Below are 24,366 nucleotides of genomic sequence, written 5' to 3' on the forward strand. Positions count from 1 at the left end.
TACATTTTCAGAAATTGTCGAAATGTTTTGGCAATTTCTGAAGAAAAAAAAAATCAAAATAGTAAAAAATAGTGCTGCGGGGGGGGGGGGGGGGGGGTGGGGGGGGCTAGGACAGGATTGGGCGGGGCTTCCGGGCGGTTTAGAAGGGAGGGAGACGTGATGATGTCACCACCGACCGCAGTGACCCAATAAGGACGGATCCGGGCTGTATTAATTAGTGTAAGCTCCTCCTCCTCCTCCTCCGGGTCAGACCCGGCTAGCGGGCCGGCAGCAGTAGGTGCAGCTCCTCAGGCTGTCCCGGTCCACGCTGCCCTCCGCGCTGCCGCGACGGACCTCCTCGCAGCGGGACACTGGGGAGGGGGGGAGGGGAGGGGAGGGGGGTAGAGAGGACACGTTGAGATTAGGGATTACCGATGATTCTGAGACCGATGTCCGATTATTTGCAGGGTCATATTATCTGCCGATACCGATTCTGAGCGATTCCGATATTAGCATTATGTCATGCTTTAGCCACCGAGTGGCGCGCTACGAGCTTGTAGGTCTGCTATTTTTGAAAAATCGAAGAACGACTGACATTTTTAGAATCTGATCTCAGGTCAGAATGGGTTCATCAGACCAGTGTGTGTCCAGTGGAAACCTCGTGTGAATCTGATCTCAGGTCAGAATGGGTTCATCAGACCAGTGTGTGTCCAGTGGAAACCTCGTGTGAATCTGATCTCAGGTCAGAATGGGTTTTACGTGAGGACCACAATGGCCCTGTAGGGGCTCATTAACCCATTCTGACCTGAGATCAGATTCTAAAAATGTCTTCTACATCCTGACAGTTTTTCATTCTGACCTGAGATCAGATTCTAAAAATGTCTTCTATGTCGCAGTCGCTCTTCGATTTTGAGAGAGACTAGGATTAGTTCGCCTGGTGGGAAACCATAGGAATGTGAATTTCATAATTCTCATTCCTTACACAAAAAAATGTACTTATTTTCTACACAAGCCCCACGAAGCCTTGAATTCATGGAGACTTTTTTTTGTCGTTTGTCACATTCCTAATAAACCAATAATTTGCTAATCTCTCAAGAACAGATTCTGTGCTGCACTATACCCGAAACTGCCACCCTTAGATCTCCATATATGGAGCTGACCTGTTCCATTATGTTGATCTGACCTCATCAAACCCTGTACACTCCATATATGGCCAGTCCTGGTATATATAATACAGTGTAACTCACGTCTCTCCTCTTCGCCCTTCCCCAGGTCCTCTTCGTCCTCCTCCTCCTCTTCCTCGGGGAGCAGGTGAGCAGCGTGACAGGGGCTGGCGGGGTTGGTCATGTGACCGCAGGCTCCGCCCTCCAGGTTGGTGGTCAGCTGGAGCCTCCGCATGTGACGCACCACCGCCGTGGCGTTGAAGGCTTGCTGGGGGGAGGAGGGGGGGGGGGGGCATGCAGGGCAGTGTTAAAACCGTTTGACCGCCAGAGCATTAAATCATCTATCCATCGCGCATTGCCATTGGTTTTTATCGTGCGCAACCTTTATTTTGAAGAGCCAAATATCCGTAACCGGATGTTACGTTGTGTCAAAATGCCGTGTGTTGGTTGTCTTGACCGGTTGTTGTTCTCTCGGTCGGTGGTGCAAAAACCCCACCGCGAGCAGCACGGCGCCTCCTGCTGTCGGCCGTGGAAAAACCTTTGTTTTCACCAGAAACGACATTCATTGCGTCGATTTTGGAGACTCATGCCTTTGTGCACAAGTGGATGTGCGCGCATCCATTCGCGCATCCATTGTCCCACTTTGACTGTTATGCTAACAAACGGCAGCTAACGATACGATCGGATCAAAACATGGATTAAAGAATGTAAACCCTGGAAAACGTATAGGCTACGCTACGGGCAGGCTGGCAGGCTAGACGATTAATTTAATCCCACGGTTACTATACGGTTCTGGCGAGGTTGCGTGTTTTAAATTTGTCGACTTAAAAACCGGTCGAAAATGTTTTCGTCGACTGCCGTTTTTTTTTCCTCTGACAAAGATGAAACACACTGACCTTCCATTTACTTTTGGCAAAGTTCTTCTTGATCTGAGCGCTGACGGACTCGGCGATGTTCTTGTCCAGAGCCGTGTCTCCACAGATCCTGCAGAGATAAAGCAGCAAGGTTTAGGTTTAGACATACGGGACTCTTTATAGGACTGTTACTGTACTCCACCCAGAACACTCTGCAGTCTGGATCTGTTACTGTACTCCCCCAGAACACTCTGCAGTCTGGATCTGTTACTGTACTCCCCCAGAACACTCTGCAGTCTGGATCTGTTACTGTACTCCACCCAGAACACTCTGCAGTCTGGATCTGTTACTGTACTCCCCCAGAACACTCAGTCTGGATCTGTTTATAGGACTGTTACTGTACTCCACCCAGAACACTCTGCAGTCTGGATCTGTTTATAGGACTGTTACTGTACTCCCCCAGAACACTCTGCAGTCTGGATCTGTTTATAGGACTGTTACTGTACTCCCCCAGAACACTCTGCAGTCTGGATCTGTTTATAGGACTGTTACTGTACTCCACCCAGAACACTCTGCAGTCTGGATCTGCATTGAGAATATCTGTTATTATGAACATAATGATGATAATATACGGTGCAGTGTTGTTTTTGGCAGCACATTTCTATTTTATTATTATAGTCTTTGGACTGAAACTTCATTTAGTTTTAGTCACATTTTAGTCACCCATGGAAATGTCTTAGTGTTAGTCTAGTTTTGGTCGAGTAAATGTCATAAGATTTTAGTCGACTAAATCTACAGGTGATTTAGTCGACTAAAATGTGTTTTGGCGGGCCTTGATGCCGTCGTAATGAGTGTTTTTACACTTGCTGAAAATCTACAAGCTACGAGCTTGTAGATCAGCTATTTTCAGCATGCAACCAAGAGTAAAATGACTTATACTGGATCTCTTGTCCACTAGTCCCTTCCTAACATTTTAGTCTAGTTTTTATTTGTCGGCGAAATTGTCAGTATATTTAGTCTTATAGTTTTAGTCATCGTAGCTTAGTTTTCATTTAGTTTCCATTCGTTTTTGTCAGTGGAAAAAGGTAGTCGACGAACATTTTTCGTCTTAGTTTTAGTCGACGAAAACAACACTGATACGGTGCAGACACTCATGAAACACTGTAATGTAAAACATGTTTTGTTACCTTATAGTTTATACAGTACCGTCTCTCTATAGCTGTATTGATCATGACGCTTCTGGTTTTCTTTTCTTTTGCCTCGTTATGCTGACTGTATACACGACAGTACTTTTTATTTTTCATACTCTTACCTGCGACTCTGTAACCTTTTGTCTCTGTAACCTTATCCCTGTGTTAAAGCTATCGATCGCTTGATCTATAGCCTGTAGCACTTGGACTCCTCTGAAACAGGTTGATGACTAGAAGTAGTTGGGCAAAAGGTATCCTTCCTCCCAGTAGTACTGCTTGTCAAAATGTGAATTGCTACCTTACAAGTAGTTGGGTTCATGTTTATCTTCCCAAAAGGACTTTCAAACTAGGAAGGGTATGGCCTGGTCAGCCTGCAATGACGTCTTAGATGACATTAGTAAGATGTTCAAAGTAAAGATATTTAGGACGGCCGTTGAGAGGATTCTACTCTATGGCTCCGAGACATGGACACTTTCAAAGACATCAGAGAAACGGCTGGATGGCACTTGCACCCGCCTTCTAATGAGAGTACAAAATCTGTCTTGGAAGAGCCACACATCGACTGATCTAATATACGGCCAACCTTCCCCGTGTTTCTTCACTAGTCCGATCCAGAAGAACACAGTTTTCCGGCCACTGCTATACAGAGCTGACAATGAGGTTATATCTTCCCTTCTTCTCTGGAGTCCTGCCTCAAAGCAGACCAGAGGTAGAAAACTGTCGTTCCCTGATGTCATCACTATAGGGACACATGCTTCAGTAAAGCAGGAACTGGGGATGGCAATGAAGGACCGGGAGGTCTGGCGTGGCATTGTGACATCCATGATCTCGACCGCGGTCGAAAAATGATGATGATGATGATGGACCTTACTGGCGTATGCAAAGGCTGTCATTTAGATATCATGTCATTTAGATTGGTAGATACTTAAGGATATTCTCGTATGTATGACATAATGTGTGTAATATTATTGTGCTTTATTGTTTGTTTGCAACACAGTTATTTGTCGCTCAAAACAGAGATCTTGTCATCTCAACGTGACTCCTCTGGTTGCTTACGGTCTAGAGATGAATATTGGGATAACTCCGTTTTGGAATAATTTGGACTTTAACGTATACTTTGGTGGTGAAGAGGGTAAGACATGAGCTCCAATGGGAACCGGTCCTTCCACTGTCACCACCGAGCTACATTAGCTCAGAGATGACAGCGCCGGGTGGCGGAAAAATGACGACACCGGCGAATATTAGCCAATATTGTTGATACTTGGTGTTATTGATTATCGCAGCCTGGGATGAGGATCAGCGTCTCCGAATCTGAGGCCATGGTTCTCAGCAGGAAACCGGTGGATTGTGCAGACCGGGTAGCGAATGAGGCATTACCCCAGGTGAAGGAGTCTAAAGTATCTGTAGGGAATGAGGCATTACCCCAGGTGAAGGAGTCTAAAGTATCTGTAGGGAATGAGGCATTACCCCAGGTGAAGGAGTTTAAGTATCTCGGGATCTTGTTCACGAGTGAGGGGAGGACAGAGATGGAGATAGGATTGAGAAGGAGATCAGCCGGTGAATCGGAGCGGCAGGGGGCGGTGTTGCAGTCGCTGTACCGCTCACTGTTGTGACGAAAAGGGGGTTGAGCCAGAAGGCAAAGCTCTCTGTCTACCGAGCAGTCTGCGTTCATACTCTCACCTTATATGGTCATGAAGTGTTCCTACTCTCACCTTATATGGTCATGAAGTGTGGGTCATGACCGAAAGAATAAGACTCACTGGCCTTGGAACGTCTTGGGATCCCCCCAGGAGGAAGTCACTAATGTTGCTCTGGAGAGGGAAGTCTGGAGATCTCTGGTGGAGCTGTTGCCCCCGCGACCCGACTACGGATAAGCGGTTGAAGATGGCTGGATGGATGATTATTTTTTTCCTATTTTTTATCCCAAGATTTTGCAACCCATTTTTTTCAATCCAGTGTCTAATTATCTAATGTAATCCTGGGCTATAGACTCCCTCTGCCAACCTGGGGAGAGTAACAGACTGACCTCATGCTTCCTTCTATGCATGAGGAGTTCTTTTCACCTGGCAGGGGGGGAGTTTCCCGGCCCTAAAAAGGTCAGAATCAACCATATTGGCCGGTGTTGTGGTCATCTGCCGGCCCCATGGCGCTGGAGCTCTTCACGGGCCCCCTGATTCCGAGAAATAACCCGAGACCCGTTAAACGGGTCACACCCGCGTTTTATCAGACTCACTCGATCGGGGGCCGGGTCGGAATCGAACCGTGTATCCTGCGGTCTGTTTATCATTAAAACACGTCCCCTCCCGTTCACGAGTTACACGAGTTTTCACGTTTTCATAGTTTAATTCACGTTTTTTAAGAAGTTTTAAGAGGTTTCCATCGGGCACAGAGTGTGATAGGTGACGCGTTCGGATGATGTCACCGAATAAAAAAAAACATCCCTCGCACTGGCATGCAAAGGCTTCTGGGTAATCGAGTCCAATGGCGGCGCTCTGTTGTTGTTGATCGGCACTTTGGATTGTTTTTCAGCCGAAAAGGACGAAAAGGATCGAAACCATTTTTACGGCGGATTTTCATGAAAAGGAACAACGATGCCGGCGGGTGGTCGTTCTTCAGAAGTTAGTGAAATACAGTCAGACAGAACACCTGTAACCTAGTGTCTGCGTGTCTGCGTGTCTGCATCGGCGTCGGCGTCTGCGTCTGCACTGATGAAAGAGAAACGCAATGAAGTGCTGTTTAACTTTGTCTTGGTTTGATTCATTGATTGAATAGTTTTATTAGACAGAAATGTAAAACAGTCAAACAGTCAAAACACGTCATGGTCTTTAAACGGATAGCACCAGAAATAAGCCCTTATTTATTAGGTCCATATAGTTTCCATTCGGACACTGCAATCAATTCATGAACATCACGACAGACATGACAAAATACAATATCATCACAGAAAAATAAAACACTGTTATATATAGGCCTATGTACAAAAATAATCACACCCGTGTGAAGTGAGGGGCGCTCTTCTCATCGTATACAGAAATCGTAAAATAAACACTATGCCTATATATATATTTGCTCAGACAATATGACGTAACATTCTCCATTCATTGTCAATGTTAATGTTTGTGTAGGAAAAAAAATAGACACTTAGACGATTTGCTCATATACACTATGACCCTATCTCTGGAGGGGGGCGATACTGATACATGGTAATACTGAATATTACCATGAGGGGGCGCTCACGTCAAATACTGAATATTACCATGAGGGGGCGCTCACGTCAAATACTGAATATTACCATGAGGGGGCGCTCACGTCAAATACTGAATATTACCATGAGGGGGCGCTCACGTCAAATACTGAATATTACCATGAGGGGGCGCTCACGTCAAATACTGAATATTACCATGAGGGGGCGCTCACGTCAAATACTGAATATTACCATGGGTGCTGCAGGGCCTGGTCACACGTGTTGCGTTTCTGCGGGTCCTTCTCCATCAGGTGGCAGATAAAGTCTTTGGCTGCCGACAAAAAAATAAAATAATAATAATAAGGTCATTTTGTTTTCACTAAAAACACACACGACCTGCTATAGAGCGTCACAGGCCCGCCCCCTACCATGGCCCAGTCCCGCCCCCTACCATGGCCCAGTCCCGCCCCCTACCAGGGCCCAGTCCCGCCCCCTACCAGGGCCCAGTCCCGCCCCCCTACCAGGGCAAAGTCCCGCCCCCTACCAGGGCCCAGTCCCGCCCCCTACCAGGGCCCAGTCCCGCCCCCTACCAGGGCCCAGTCCCGCCCCCTACCAGGGCCCAGTCCCGCCCCCCTACCAGGGCCCAGTCCCGCCCCCTACCAGGGACCAGTCCCGCCCCCCTACCAGGGCCCAGTCCCGCCCCCTACCAGGGACCAGTCCCGCCCCCAGTCCCTCAGAGATCCATGGATCGTAGGTTATTATAGATAGGTTATTATAGATGCATGGATCGTAGGTTATTATAGATAGGTTATTATAGATCCATGGATCGTAGGTTATTATAGATAGGTTATTATAGATCCATGGATCATAGGTTATTATAGATAGGTTATTATAGATCCATGGATCGTAGGTTATTATAGATAGGTTATTATAGATCCATGAATCGTAGGTTATTATAGATAGGTTATTATAGATCCATGAATCGTAGGTTATTATAGATAGGTTATTATAGATCCATGGATCGTAGGTTATTATAGATAGGTTATTATAGATAGGTTATTAGAGATCCATGGATCGTAGGTTATTATAGATTGGTTATTATAGATAGGTTATTATAGATAGGTTAGGTTATTATAGATAGGTTATTATAGATCCATGGATCGTAGGTTTTTATAGATAGGTTATTATAGATCCATGGATCGTAGGTTATTATAGATAGGTTATTATAGATAGGTTATTATAGATCCATGGATCGTAGGTTATTATAGATAGGTTATTATAGATCCATGGATCGTAGGTTATTATAGATAGGTTATTATAGATCCATGGATCATAGGTTATTATAGATAGGTTATTATAGATAGGTTATTATAGATCCATGGATCGTAGGTTATTATAGATAGGTTATTATAGATAGGTTATTATAGATCCATGGATCGTAGGTTATTATAGATAGGTTATTATAGATCCATGGATCGTAGGTTATTATAGATAGGTTATTATAGATCCATGGATCGTAGGTTTTTATAGATAGGTTATTATAGATCCATGGATCGTAGGTTATTATAGATAGGTTATTATAGATCCATGGATCGTAGGTTATTATAGATAGGTTATTATAGATCCATGGATCATAGGTTATTATAGATAGGTTATTATAGATCCATGGATCATAGGTTATTATAGATAGGTTATTATAGATAGGTTATTATAGATAGGTTATTATAGATCCATGGATCGTAGGTTATTATAGATAGGTTATTATAGATCCATGGATCGTAGGTTATTATAGATAGGTTATTATAGATAGGTTATTATAGATCCATGGATCGTAGGTTATTATAGATAGGTTATTATAGATCCATGGATCGTAGGTTATTATAGATAGGTTATTATAGATCCATGGATCGTAGGTTATTATAGATAGGTTATTATAGATCCATGGATCATAGGTTATTATAGATAGGTTATTATAGATAGGTTATTATAGATAGGTTATTATAGATCCATGGATCGTAGGTTATTATAGATAGGTTATTATAGATCCATGGATCATAGGTTATTATAGATAGGTTATTATAGATCCATGGATCGTAGGTTTTTATAGATATAGGTTATTATAGATCCATGGATCATAGGTTATTATAGATATAGGTTATTATAGATCCATGGATCGTAGGTTATTATAGATAGGTTATTATAGATCCATGGATCATAGGTTATTATAGATAGGTTATTATAGATAGGTTATTATAGATAGGTTATTATAGATCCATGGATCGTAGGTTATTATAGATAGGTTATTATAGATCCATGGATCGTAGGTTATTATAGATATAGGTTATTATAGATCCATGGATCATAGGTTATTATAGATATAGGTTATTATAGATCCATGGATCGTAGGTTTTTACCTGAATCGGAGATGTCGTCCCAGTACGGAGAGTCAAACTCGTACTCTGCCTTCAGGATCTGCTCAAACAGCTTGGAGTCGTTTTCGTCGTAGAACGGCGGGTATCCGCACAGCCTGACGAAGACGAGAAAACACACCGTCTAAACATCGTCTAGTTACCGTCTAAACGATCGTCTAAAGGTCGTAGAACGGCGTCTAAACATCGCCTCTGTCGGGTGGAAACAACCTCGTAATTATGTACAAAACTTTTCACGATTCATATGTCAAAAACAGAGAGAGCATAGCAGATCTGCAAGCTCAAAACGCGTGGCTTCTCGCCGCTTTCTGAGCTTGTAGATCTGCTGCTTTCTGAGCTTGTAGATCTGCTGCTTTTGATGCTTCCGTGTGCCGCTGTGGTGTGAATGATCAGGTACCATTATATTACAGGAGGAAAATAATTAGAATATGGAGAGAAGATGTTTCTGCGCGACAGCAACGTTCTCCATGACGCAAATATCCAAGCGCTCGATTCAACTCAAAAAAGCACGTTTACGAGAAAAACGAACCCAGACAGACAAGCTTTTAAGTTGCTATAGATTCAGTATTTAGATATTTGATATTCGCGGAGGGAGAGACGGACGGACGGACGGACGGACGAACGAACAGACGGACAGACATCTATAGACGGATAACTGTTGGACTCACAGAATGTAAGAAATGACTCCTATGGACCAGCAATCCACCGCTTTGCTGTAGGGCTTCTGGGCCAGGACCTCAGGGGCTGCAACACACACACACACACACACACATGCACACACTGCTCAGGACATGCACCGTATAGCCTGTGCAGATCATTCTGCAGTTACGACCAATACTTGTGCAGCACTGACTCTATTTATGGTCAACAGCAGAGACTCCACGTCGAACACACTCCTCATTCACTGGAAAAGAGCTACGTTAGCCTGGAGCTAACGTACAGCAGTGGCACTCAACCTTTTCAGGACACGACCCCCCAAACTCATATTTCCAGGAGTCTTAACCCATGTATCCAGGAGTCTTAACCCACGTATCCAGGAGTCTTAACCCATGTATCCAGGAGTCTAACCCAGGAGTCTTACCCACGTATCCAGGCGTGCCGCAGGCCGTGGACATGACGCTGCCCGTGTCCTCGATCTTGGACAGCCCGAAGTCACTGATCATGATCTTGGAGTCTTCCTCCATGCTGTAATACAGCAGGTTCTCTGGCTGCAAAGGAGAGAAGGGGTTAATAATGGCACACGTTAGAAGAATACAGCAGGTTTTCTCATGGCTATACAACAAGGTGGAGACGTTTGTGAGCTTGTTAGATCTGCTATGTTCAGCACGCAACCAAGTGTAAAGTGACTTTTGCCTTTTACTTGTACTGGATCTCGTGTCCACTATAGTCCCTTCCTAACATTTTAGTCTAGTTGTGTTTGTATTTGTTGATTTGTTGTCTATAGAAGGTATGCGCGTGACATCATCATCATCATACCCGGAGGTTATGCAGGAACGTCTACTGAGTGGAGAAACATCTACTTCCTGGCCCTGACAGTCCCATACATACATCCACACAGGAAAGTCCCGTCTGATTGCACGACGACGTTAAACCCATGTCGTGTCCTTACCTTCAGGTCTCTGTGGACGATGCCCGTGTCGTTACCTTCAGGTCTCTGTGGACGATGCCCATGTTCTTACCTTCAGGTCTCTGTGAACGATGCCCATGTCGTGTCCTTACCTTCAGGTCTCTGTGGACGATGCCCATGTTCTTACCTTCAGGTCTCTGTGGACGATGCCCATGTCGTGTCCTTACCTTCAGGTCTCTGTGAACGATGCCCATGTCGTTACCTTCAGGTCTCTGTGAACGATGCCCATGTCGTGTCCTTACCTTCAGGTCTCTGTGAACGATGCCCATGTCGTGTCCTTACCTTCAGGTCTCTGTGAACGATGCCCATGTCGTGTCCTTACCTTCAGGTCTCTGTGGACGATGCCCATGTCGTGTCCTTACCTTCAGGTCTCTGTGAACGATGCCCATGTCGTGGAGGTACCTTCAGGTCTCTGTGGACGATGCCCATGTCGTGGAGGTACCTTCAGGTCTCTGTGAACGATGCCCATGTCGTGTCCTTACCTTCAGGTCTTTGTGGACGATGCCCATGTCGTGTCCTTACCTTCAGGTCTCTGTGGACGATGCCCATGTCGTGTCCTTACCTTCAGGTCTCTGTGGACGATGCCCATGTCGTGTCCTTACCTTCAGGTCTCTGTGAACGATGCCCATGTCGTGTCCTTACCTTCAGGTCTCTGTGAACGATGCCCATGTCGTGTCCTTACCTTCAGGTATCTGTGGACGATGCCCATGTCGTGTCCTTACCTTCAGGTCTCTGTGGACGATGCCCATGTCGTGTCCTTACCTTCAGGTCTCTGTGGACGATGCCCATGTCGTGTCCTTACCTTCAGGTCTCTGTGGACGATGCCCATGTCGTGGAGGTACTTGACGGCGTCCAGGATCTGGCGGATGAGCTGGCTGGCGTCTCTCTCCGTGTAGAAACCCTTCTCCACGATCCTGTCGAACAGCTCTCCTCCCGACACCCTGCACAGCAACGCGTCACACACAGCCAGCGTTCATTTAGACGGCAACGTCTTCATTTAGTTTTATATAGAGAAAATAAATGTTTCCTCCGAGGTGGTGGAAAGCCTGGTGAGGAGAGGTTAGATACACAGAGAATAGAGAGAATAGACTCACAGCTGCATGACCAGATACACAGAGAATAGAGAATAGACTCACAGCTGCATGACCAGATACACAGAGAACAGAGAATAGACTCACAGCTGCATGACCAGATACACAGAGAACAGAGAGTAGACTCACAGCTGCATGACCAGATACACAGAGAACAGAGAGTAGACTCACAGCTGCATGACCAGATACACAGAGAACAGAGAATAGACTCACAGCTGCATGACCAGATACACAGAGAGTAGACTCACAGCTGCATGACCAGATACACAGAGAATAGACTCACAGCTGCATGACCAGATACACAGAGAACAGAGAGTAGACTCACAGCAGCATGACCAGATACACAGAGAATAGACTCACAGCTGCATGACCAGATACACAGAGAACAGAGAATAGACTCACAGCTGCATGACCAGATACACAGAGAATAGACTCACAGCTGCATGACCAGATACACAGAGAATAGACTCACAGCTGCATGACCAGATACACAGAGAACAGAGAATAGACTCACAGCTGCATGACCAGATACACAGAGAATAGACTCACAGCTGCATGACCAGATACACAGAGAATAGACTCACAGCTGCATGACCAGATACACAGAGAATAGACTCACAGCTGCATGACCAGATACACAGAGAGTAGACTCACAGCTGCATGACCAGATACACAGAGAATAGACTCACAGCTGCATGACCAGATACACAGAGAACAGAGAGTAGACTCACAGCTGCATGACCAGATACACAGAGAACAGAGAGTAGACTCACAGCTGCATGACCAGATACACAGAGAATAGACTCACAGCTGCATGACCAGATACACAGAGAACAGAGAGTAGACTCACAGCTGCATGACCAGATACACAGAGAATAGACTCACAGCTGCATGACCAGATACACAGAGAATAGACTCACAGCTGCATGACCAGATACACAGAGAATAGACTCACAGCTGCATGACCAGATACACAGAGAATAGACTCACAGCTGCATGACCAGATACACAGAGAATAGACTCACAGCTGCATGACCAGATACACAGAGAATAGACTCACTGCTGCATGACCAGATACACAGAGAATAGACTCACAGCTGCATGACCAGATACACAGAGAGTAGACTCACAGCTGCATGACCAGATACACAGAGAATAGACTCACAGCTGCATGACCAGATACACAGAGAACAGAGAGTAGACTCACAGCTGCATGACCAGATACACAGAGAACAGACTCACAGCTGCATGACCAGATACACAGAGAATAGACTCACAGCTGCATGACCAGATACACAGAGAATAGACTCACAGCAGCATGACCAGATACACAGAGAATAGAGAGAATAGACTCACAGCTGCATGACCAGATACACAGAGAATAGACTCACAGCTGCATGACCAGATACACAGAGAATAGACTCACAGCTGCATGACCAGATACACAGAGAACAGAGAGTAGACTCAGAGCAGCATGACCAGATACACAGAGAACAGAGAGTAGACTCACAGCTGCATGACCAGATACACAGAGAACAGAGAACAGACTCACAGCTGCATGACCAGATACACAGAGAATAGACTCACAGCTGCATGACCAGATACACAGAGAATAGACTCACAGCTGCATGACCAGATACACAGAGAACAGAGAATAGACTCACAGCTGCATGACCAGATACACAGAGAACAGAGAATAGACTCACAGCTGCATGACCAGATACACAGAGAACAGAGAATAGACTCACAGCTGCATGACCAGATACACAGAGAACAGAGAGTAGACTCACAGCTGCATGACCAGATACACAGAGAACAGACTCACAGCTGCATGACCAGATACACAGAGAACAGAGAATAGACTCACAGCTGCATGACCAGATACACAGAGAATAGACTCACAGCTGCATGACCAGATACACAGAGAATAGACTCACAGCTGCATGACCAGATACACAGAGAATAGACTCACAGCTGCATGACCAGATACAGGTGGGAGGTGCTCTCAAAGATGTCCTCCAGCGTTACGATGTTGTGGTGCTTGATTCTGAAGGAGAAGAAGAGGAAGACGGTGTGTTTTAGGCCTGACTCACATCATGCACCTTCACAACAGATTTAAGCAATATCACACGAGAGGGTGTGGGTTAAAACGTGATTGTTGCCACGACAGGGCATCGCTGAAGTGGCAATATAATCACGTTAAACCACACCCTCTCGGGTGTAACATCGCAATTATACAACAGTTACCCTTAAAACTAAGGAAATGGCCTGAAAGAATATATATTTTTAACGACGGATGTAGTCACTATACGACCACAAATCATCATCCGTCATCATCCAACGTGCTATACGGCCAAGCTACACCGGGCATGTGTGCGTTTGACGTATAAGCGCACAGCGCGCACAAAGTATATGCGTGCGAAATGCCCCGCGGCTACACCAGGTCTGTGGCGCGCAGCAGATTTGTATATACGGGACCTTCCGGGAGGATATATAGATATGCGCGCATGGGGGCATTATACGCAAATTACGCACGTAATTTCTTTGGAACCGATCCTATTTTTAGAGCATGCGTATAGGATGGCCCGCGGTATCCGTGTGTCTGGTGTAGCTGGTATCATTGACATATATCGGTCCTATCCAAACGCACTGTACGCACGCAGTAAATGCTCGCAGTAAACGCATACGCACGCGCGCCAAATTGCCTGGTGTAGCTTGGCCGTTAGTTTACACATGATGTACACATGACATTATTTCACACGCTGTCTGTCGGTTCACCACGCATGAAGGCCTCGATGGACCTGCTCGTCAGGAGCAGGTGTGTTCAGTCACAGCGTCTCGCTCGGTGAGTATAAGGTGAATGTGGCCTTAACCCGTCTGTCTGTCTGTCTGTCTGTCTGTCTGTCTGTCTCACCCCCAGCCTGTCTGTCTGTGTGTCTATCTGTCTCACCCCCAGCCTGTCTGTCTGTCTGTGTGTCTATCTGTCTCACCCCCAGCCTGCCTGCCTGTCTGTGTGTCTATCTGTCTCACCCCCAGCCTGTCTGTCTGCATGTGTGTCTATCTGTCTCACCCCCAGCCTCCCTGTCTGTCTGTCTGTCTATCTGTCTCACCCCCAGCCTGCCTGTCTGTCTGTCTGTCTCACCCCAGCCTGTCTGTCTGTGTGTCTATCTGTCTCACACCCAGCCTGTGTGTCTGTCTGTGTGTCTATCTGTCTCACCCCCAGCCTCCCTGTCTGTGTGTCTATCTGTCTCACCCCCAGCCTGTCTGTCTGTCTGTGTGTCTATCTGTCTCACCCCCAGCCTCCCTGTCTGTGTGTCTATCTGTCTCACCCCCAGCCTGCCTGTCTGTCTGTCTGTCTGTCTGTCTCACCCCAGCCTGTCTGTCTGTGTGTCTATCTGTCTCACACCCAGCCTGTGTGTCTGTCTGTGTGTCTATCTGTCTCACCCCCAGCCTCCCTGTCTGTGTGTCTATCTGTCTCACCCCCAGCCTGTCTGTCTGTCTGTGTGTCTATCTGTCTCACCCCCAGCCTCCCTGTCTGTGTGTCTATCTGTCTCACCCCCAGCCTGCCTGTCTGTCTGTCTGTCTGTCTGTCTCACCCCCAGCCTGCCTGTCTGTCTGTCTGTCTGTCTGTCTCACCCCCAGCCTGCCTGTCTGTCTGTCTCATCAGGGGACTCCACACACATGCTCCGCCTCTGTGGGCTGTTACCGTGGTAACAGGGACACTAAAAATAGGTCTATCTTCTTCTTTATGCTGCTGACATTTCTGGTGCACACACACACACACACACACACACACACACACACACACACACACACACACACACACACACACACACACACACACACACACACACACACACACACACACACTCACACACATACATACACACACACACTCACACACACACACACACACACACACACACACATACACACACACACTCACACACACACACACACACACACACACACACACACACACACACACACACACACACACTCAAGCACACATGCACAGTCGCATTCACGCACGCACGCAAGCACGCACACACACACACACACGCACACACACACGCACAGTCGCATTCACGCATGCACACACACACTCAAGCACACTCAAGCACGCACGCACACACACATTTTAGGCTGGCACCAATTGTATATTAATGCAATTTTTATTTTTAAACTACCCTGAAAATAGCGGATCTACAAGCTCACAGCATGTGGTGCTGCGATGCAGTATGAGCTTGTACGTCTGCTGTGGGTGGCGTGCGATCCCAAACAACCCCGACCTCAATCTGTTATTCCTGATTGTCACTAAGCCGACCTCCCCGTTCTGTTTAATACTGTACTGAACACACACACACACACACAGAGTTTAATACTGTACTGTACTGTACATACACACACACACACACACACACACACACACACACACCAACCTCCCCATTCTGTTTAATACTGTACACACACTGTTTAACCCATTCTGACCTGAGATCAGATTCTAAAAATGTCTGTTTTGAAAATGACAGTTTTCTGAAAAAGCTATGTTTCTATGTCAGTCAGACCTACGAGCTCGTAGCACGCCACCAACGTCTCTCGTGACACCAACCTGTTTAGAACATCTCTATAGTGACACCAACCTGTGCAGAACGTCTGTAGTGACACCAACCTGTGCAGAACGTCTCTATAGTGACACCAACCTGTGCAGAACGTCTCTATAGTGACACCAACCTGTGCAGAACGTCTCTCTGACACCAACCTGTTTAGAACGTCTCTATAGTGACACCAACCTGTGCAGAACGTCTCTATAGTGACACCAACCTGTGCAGAACGTCTCTATAGTGACACCAACCTGTGCAGAACGTCTCTATAGTGACACCAACCTGTGCAGAACGGTGATCTCGTTCTCGATGTTGTTCTCCTTTCCCTCCAGGGCCTTCTTGGGGATGCACTTGATGGCCACCAGTCTGTGGGTCCTCTTCTCCTCGGCCAGGACCACCTCACTGAACGCCCCGCTGTGAACCGCACACAGAGGAGAGGAAAGGTACTGTGTTTACCCAGGGTGACTGGACTAAAGGTACTATGTTTACCCAGGGTAACTGGACTAAAGGTACCATGTTTACCCAGGGTAACTGGACTAAAAGTACTATGTTTACCCAGGGTAACTGGACTAAAAGTACTATGTTTACCCAGGGTAACTGGACTAAAGGTACTATGTTTACCCAGGGTAACTGGACTAAAAGTACTATGTTTACCCAGGGTAACTGGAATAAAAGTACTATGTTTACCCAGGGTAACTGGACTAAAGGTACTATGTTTACCCAGGGTAACTGGACTAAGCTCAAGAACTTGTTTACAGCCAGGCCCTGCTCATAGAACATTTCATGGTAGGGGTTCAAGGCCTTGTCCAAGGGCACTTATTCAGCGGTGGTAATTTTAACGTGCCGGTTCCGGGGATAATACAAACTATAGCGACCTTCCGATATCAAGACCGCTCCGCAAACCGTTCTGGCCACCGCTGCCTCAACATACACACACACACACACACACACACACACGCACATGCACACGCACACGCAAACGCACACACACACATTCATGATCCTCCAGCATTTGGAGAAAACTAAGTATAAACAAACAGATATGAATGCTATAGCGTTGATGTTGATCGTTGCAGATTGCAATGAGTCTTCAGTCATCAACAAACACCTTGGAGGATTCTCTGCTTATTTATACTGGAGTATTTCCAATTATTTTTACTTCTATACTCCCACTAACATCCCAGACAGAGGCAAATATTGAACGTTTCACTCCACTTTATACAATTATTTGAAAACTTTAGTTTCTATATAGTTACGTTGTCGACTTTTGATTGTAACTGTAGTTGTGGCCATAATTATGCCCGTGCCTAGATCTGTTTTCAGCAAATCAGCAAGAAATGCAGGGCCGGGTTCCTCTGAGGTAACAGAGATAGCGTGTGATAGAGTCATTATAAATAACACTTTCTCGGCCTGCCATGGCCTGCGTGCGTGCGTGCGTGCGTGCATGCGTGAATAATTCACATGGTGCTTTCAGTGGTTTTAATGCAGATTTGCATGCGGTTTTAATACGCCATGCCAGCACCCACAGCGTCCCGAGCGGGAATCGAACCCTGCAGGACCTTCTATAGCTGTGAGGCGACAGCACTCCTATTTTTATCCATAATGGATTCAAGTCGAGGCAGCGAGCTCCTTTTGTTGTGGCTTTTAGGGGTTGAAATGGACAGCATTATGGATCACTGGTGCCGGTATACGACGTGCTAATTTAACTTGGGAGGACCAAAAGGGTCCAATTTGGTTACATTTATTATACGTTCTCACCGTTACAAATGGAAAGATCAATGTCTGTACTGTACTGTACTGTACTGTACTGTACTGTACTGTACTGTACTGTACTGTACTGTACTGTACTGTACTGTACTGTACTGTACTGTGCATTGGGATGATTGCCCAAAGCACTCGAGCATGAAGCCAACTTTTTGTTTTCACCGTCAGGAACCCGAGTCTCTTGCCAAAGACACAGAAACACAGATTTTGATGTTTGAGCAGAAACTTATTTTCCCTTTTTTCTTCTCCCAAATGTATTCGCCGTGCCAATTAATTCCTCCCCACACATTTCTGCGTTAAAAGTATACACAGTCTTTGCATGTTCTCCCAGTGCCCCCTCTCAAAAACATGCAGTAATCCTGGTCACTAAACTGCCTCCCCCTGGCCAGCCGGGGCGCCTGATGGAGGGGAAAGGAACTGGTTGGAATAACGTGTTCCTTCCACGCGCTACGTCCAACCAGGGAAACTCCCCCCTGTCAGGTGTAAAGGAGCAACTTGGACACTCAGGCATGAAGGAAGCATGAGTTCAAGTCCGTTGGTCTCCCCTTGTCCCCCATATATGGGGACTAGGTTGGTCTCCCCTTGTCCCCCATATATGGGGACTAGGTTGCTCTCCCCTTGTCCCCCATATATGGGGACTAGGTTGCTCTCCCCTTGTCCCCCATATATGGGGACCAGAAGCAAAGATTTGAGTTAAAATGTTCACTCTGTAATAATAATATATTCAAAGAATTTAGGCACATTTTCACGATTTTTCAAAAAATAGCAGACCATAGTTCATAGCGCGGCACTCGGTGTAGATCTGCTATTTTTCAATAGCTAAAGCATGACATAATGCTTTAAACACCAAAAGGGGTTCCCGTCCAGAACATGGTTAAGTACAGTATTTAGTATTTGGTATTTACAGTAGATTTATGCCACTGACTGACTGTACCATGTGTGTGGTTAGCGTGCAGCCAGCCCCGCCCCCACGGGGACAGCTTGCATGTCAGAAGGAGCACTTTCTTATCTCAGCTGTAATAGGGAAGAAACCACTTAACTCCAGAATGTTGACATTTTTCATGAAATGAAGAATAATGAAAAAGTTGCTTTAGCAGACAGTTTGTTTGCAGAGAGGGGGGAGAGGTGGTGGAGTTAGTTGATTTATCAGACAGTTTGAGAGGGGGGAGAGGTGGTGAAGTTAGTTGTTTTAGCAGGCAGTTTGAGAGGGGGGAGAGGTGGTGGAGTTAGTTGCTCTAGCAGACAGTTTGAGAGGTGGGAGAGGTGGTGGAGTTAGTTGCTTTAGCAGACAGTTTGAGAGGGGGAGAGGTGGTGGAGTTAGTTGCTTTAGCAGACAGTTTGAGAGGGGGGGAGGTGGTGGAGTTAGTTGATTTAGCAGACTGTTTGAGAGGTGGTGGAGTTAGTTGCTTTAGCAGACAGGTTGAGGGTCCAATGGAGTTAGGAGGTTTTGTCCCAAGCGTTTTTTTTTTTTACTACTTTCCATTGGTTCAATATTTTCGAAACAACACACAGACGTAAAAGGTGTTCAAGAGCACTGATTTATGCAAAAAAATAAAATAAAAAAAAATAAAAAACCTACAAAATGGAGTTAGGAGGTTTCCTCCCGACAGCAACGTTATGTAAACTGCAACTGTTCCGTGTTCCGTTCTGTTCTGTAGCTCCTCTCGCAGATCACGATATGATGCGCGGGCGGTTTACTTGGAAGGCTGATGTCTTCACTTCATACCCATTAACCCATTCTGACCTGAGATCAGATTAAAAAAATGTCTTCTACATCCTGACAGTTTTCTGTAAAAGCTACGTTTCCATGTCAGTCGTTCTTCCATTTTTCAAAAATAGCAGACGAGTGGCGCGCTACGAGCTTGTTGATCTGCTATTTTTCAATAGCTTTAAAGCATAACGTAATGCTAACACCAAAACGGGTTCCCGCCCAAAATGGGTTAAACATAAATATCTGCCACACACGCAGCACGGGGATTCGTGCTCGCATAAAAACCGCCTTAAATGCCAACACGAGATCTCTCTGGGGTTTGTTTCATGTTTCATTTAATCCAGAATTAATAGGATTAATTTATATTTTAGCATCCGTCGTTATAGCCTCCGGTGGCTCCCATGTGGTGTGTGCAGTCAATCGAATATCAAAACATCTCCTCGTGCACGCACACGCACGCACACACACACACGCACACACGCACGCACGCACACACACACACGCACGCACACACACACACACACGTGATCTAAAGCATTCTAGGGCTCAGATTGAAATAAAGGACCATGTTGTTTAGCTTGATAAAACATTAACAAAACATTAATTTGTGGTCGCGCAATCAATCGGAGACCTTTTGACCCTGTGAGGAAACGGGTGTATATCCACACTTTTCCTGGGCTGTGTGTGTGCTCCATATAGTTCCTGTCGATTTGATCCAATGAAAGCCAATGAAACTGCAGGTCAGATGACCAATGATTATCCAATGAAATCAACAGGAACTGTCTGGAGCACACACAGCCCAGGAAAAGTGTGGATAAATATTGCACGTACAAAAAGAGGCGGACTTCTCATTGACACTTTTTCTTCGCTGTGTTTAAAAATGATTCCACGACTAAATCACATCTCGTCTCAGCGACCAATGAGAAGTCTGCCTCTGTTTTTTTCGGGGGGGGGAGGAATGTTTCTTCCTTTTTTTCACTTGTCGATGAGAGAAGATGTGATTTAGTCGTGGAATAATTTTAAACACAAACAAACAAGAAAAGTGGCAATGTAGAAAACAGGCGGACACCCTCTCACTGTGTGTGTGTGTGTGTGCGTGTGCGTGCGTGCATACGTGCGTGCGTGCGTGCGTGCATACGTGCGTGTGTGCGTGCGCGTAGTGAAGCAGAAACCACTACATGCTAAAAGGGCTTCATTGTGCACACATCGCTCGCGGCCAAACAGCCGATCTCCAAGCTCTCGACAGGTCGCGCAGCGTCGTGCGGATGGCTTGCATATCGGCTGTTCTCGGGGCATGAAACGGCACTCAACTGTAAGCAAAATCAAGCCTTAAGGCTGACTCAGAGAGAGAGAGAGAGAGAGACACCGAAAGACAGAGAGAGAGAGGCACGCACGCACACACACACACACACACACACACACACACACACACACACACACATACACACACACACACACACACACACACACACACACACGCAAAGAGAGAGAGTGTGTCAGCCTATTTTCGCTGTGTTTAAAATGACTCCGCTGCTAAATCACATCTCGTCTCATCGACCAATGAAAAGTCTGCCCCTTTTCTTTTAAAATGTGCAACATAATAACATTCTCTGTTTCATCACAGGGTCGAAAGGTCACCGACGCTCCGTTTACTGGTCAGTGTACGGATGGAGCTCCTTATCAATGTTTTATTGGTAAGGAGCACCTATAATCCATCAGGCTTATCGAGACCACTATCGGGCACTTTATATATACAGTAATGATGTCTCAGGACGGGCCAGTGGACCGCCCGCCACCAAACTATAAGTGGAACACACAACGAAGCTATGTTGTTCCTTCTGTATTTGTCCCGTGTCTCTGTGTCTTCCCTCCCTGTTTGTTTTGTTTGTCTTGTGTCTCTGTGTCTCGTCTGTGTTTTTTCCTGTTTCCCCTGCATGTGTTTGTCCCATATCTGTGTCTCCCCTCTGTTTGTTCCATGTTTTTAATGTTTAACCCCCTGTGTTTGTCCCATATCTGTGTCTCCCCTGTGTTTGTTCCATGTTTTTAATGTTTAACCCCCTGTGTTTGTCCCATATCTGTGTCTCCCCTGTGTTTGTTCCATGTTTTTAATGTTTAACCCCCTGTGTTTGTCCCATATCTGTGTTTCCCCTGTGTTTGTCCCATATCTCTGTGTTTGTTCCGTGTCCTCACCGTGTTTCTCCCAATGTCTCCCACCTGTGTTTGTCCTGTGTTTGTCGCTGTTTATCCCGTGATGACCACCCCTTTATTTGTCCCGTGAACCCCCCTGTCATGTTTGTCCCGCGTCTCCCCCACCCTCATGTGTCCCCCACTCTCGGCCTGCACCTTGTCGTGGTGAGTGGGCTTTAAACCAAGACAGGCCTTTATTAAGCAGAAATACAAGAGATGGTTCAATTTCCAGCTCACTTAAAGGTTTCTAAGCCTAATTACTGTCTACATTTAGCTGACGTTGTTTTGTTTTCAGAGGGTGTGCGTTACCGTCATTAACGGAACGCCTGCGATGCTGCAGAGGAACGAGACGAAGGAGAGTTCCGTAAGCAGCGCAGACGTTACCCTTAAAACTAAGATTATCGCTTAAAAAATCATATATATTTTTAACCCATACCCAGACCTGAGACCAGATTGTACAAAATATCTTCGAAATCATGACCGTTTTCTGAAAAGAAAACCCATGTTCCCATATATCAGTGGTTCTCACACTATTTCATGTCAAGGACCCCAACAATTACACGTAATCGGCCGTGGACCCCCAGCAAATATTTGAGTTAAAAACGTTCGCTGTGAAAGAATATAATATATATTCAAAGATTTTCGGCAAAGACTTTCGGCTCGCAGCGCGGCACTCAGTGCCGACCACGAATGTCCCAAGAAACTAGCTAGCGTATAGTAGACACCCAGTCTGCTGCGCTCTGGGAGAACAGAGCAGCTGAATTCTAGGCCTATGTTTTGATTAGCCATTCCATCATGCTGGTTTGAAGCACAGCTAGAAGGCTGTTTCTTTTCTTTTTTTTTAAGATATCTTTTTGCGGCTTACGCCTTTTTATTGGTTTTTTGAAGGGACAGAGAGTAGGCTGACAGGAAACAGGAGAGAGATGGGGGGGGGGGGGGGGGGGGAGACATGCAGTAAAGGCCGTGTCGGGCTCGGGAGTCGAACCCGCGGCACACTGCGACTGGATTACCAGTCGGGTTCCCAGACGGTTACGCCACCGCCTGGGCGGCTGTTTTAACCAATCAGATTGCTTCCTCGAAACGCCCCGTTGTATCATTCGTATATTCACAAACCCCCAAAAGACAGAACTGTAATTTGTACAAGAAAAACCCCCACATTAATCGCAATAATTTACCCCACATTAATCGCCAAGATATACATTACATGATCGTGACAGGCCTATAATTATAGAACATGTACAGTAGGGTGGCTGATCATATGGCTGCAAGCAGTCACACCTGGCCTGAGCCAATTAGGACTCTGCAGCTGGGTGTGACGAGACACGAGTTGTGCATGGAACGCATGGTTCAGTCATACGCACGCACACGCACGCACGCACAGACACACACGCACACACACACACACACACACACAGACATACACCACACACACGCACGCACGCACACGCACACACACACAGAGAGAGAGAGAGGGGGAGATTCAGTGTCAATATGACAGCACATGTCATCGTCTCCCCTGAAGCCGTGTGTCTGTTCTGTGTGTAAAGATACACTTCATCAGTTTAACCCTTTAAGCCCTGCATGAGGTCCGTTCAACACACGTTTCCTCTGTTCTGAATCACTGTGTAGTTCTCTCTACAGCCATCAGTCCAGTCCACCGCATATACAGTCAGACAATTTACATTTACAATGTATATAGGCATTCATCAGACGCTCTTAATCCAGAGAGATTTACAGTAAGCAAGAACAACACATGCGGGTAACACATCACATACTGTACATAGAAACAGTCGTCTAGGATCATGAGTAAGACATTTATCTGTCTAACAGAATATCTGTGCAATGAGTAGCCTATGAGTAAATATAATCTACATGAAATGCTATTTAAGTTACATGAGTTGAGCCTTTGCATATGCCTGTAAGATCGTCGAGGCTAGGGCAGGTGCTACGGGATAAGCGTTTTCAGACAACGGCGGAGGATTGGAGTGAGTCTGTATAGTTCTGACTGCAACGGGAAGTTCATTCCATAGTTTAGATTTGGAGTGAGTCTGTATAGTTCTGACTGCAACGGGAAGTTCATTCCATAGTTTAGATTGGGAGTGAGTCTGTATAGTTCTGACTGCAACGGGAAGTTCATTCCATAGTTTAGATTGGGAGTGAGTCTGTAGTTCTGACTGCAATGGGAAGTTCATTCCAGATTGGGAGTGAGACTGTAGTTCTGACTGCAATGGGAAGTTCATTCCATAGTTTAGATTGGGAGTGAGTCTGCAGTTCTGACTGCAATGGGAAGTTCATTCCAGATTGGCAGTGAGTCTGTAGTTCTGACTGCAATGGGAAGTTCATTCCAGATTGGCAGTGAGTCTGTAGTTCTGACTGCAATGGGAAGTTCATTCCAGATTGGGAGTGAGTCTGTAGTTCTGACTGCAATGGGAAGTTCATTCCAGATTGGCAGTGAGTCTGTAGTTCTGACTGCAATGGGAAGTTCATTCCAGATTGGGAGTGAGTCTGTAGTTCTGACTGCAATGGGAAGTTCATTCCAGATTGGGAGTGAGTCTGTAGTTCTGACTGCAATGGGAAGTTCAT

The 24,366-nt window shown here is 46.0% G+C and overlaps 1 protein-coding gene across 1 annotated transcript in view; it reads right to left on the reverse strand.

Annotated features, from left to right (window-relative positions):
* Positions 1 to 246: 246 nt before the first annotated feature.
* camk1a (calcium/calmodulin-dependent protein kinase Ia) overlaps positions 247 to 24,366 on the reverse strand; it is a gene marked incomplete at both ends in the record, with an annotated part of 30,103 nt that continues 5,983 nt past the window's right edge. The window contains 10 exons of the mRNA XM_080792592.1: positions 247 to 350; positions 1,227 to 1,410; positions 2,039 to 2,126; positions 6,623 to 6,701; positions 8,785 to 8,897; positions 9,468 to 9,543; positions 9,881 to 10,007; positions 11,229 to 11,367; positions 13,490 to 13,564; positions 16,404 to 16,535. Coding sequence (XP_080648718.1) covers positions 247 to 350; positions 1,227 to 1,410; positions 2,039 to 2,126; positions 6,623 to 6,701; positions 8,785 to 8,897; positions 9,468 to 9,543; positions 9,881 to 10,007; positions 11,229 to 11,367; positions 13,490 to 13,564; positions 16,404 to 16,535 — 1,117 coding nt within the window. The remainder of the gene's footprint in view (positions 351 to 1,226; positions 1,411 to 2,038; positions 2,127 to 6,622; positions 6,702 to 8,784; positions 8,898 to 9,467; positions 9,544 to 9,880; positions 10,008 to 11,228; positions 11,368 to 13,489; positions 13,565 to 16,403; positions 16,536 to 24,366) is intronic.

This window comes from Protomyctophum bolini, assembly GCF_963924005.1.
Source record: "Protomyctophum bolini genome assembly, chromosome: 20".
In the NCBI taxonomy this organism is placed as follows: domain Eukaryota; kingdom Metazoa; phylum Chordata; class Actinopteri; order Myctophiformes; family Myctophidae; genus Protomyctophum; species Protomyctophum bolini.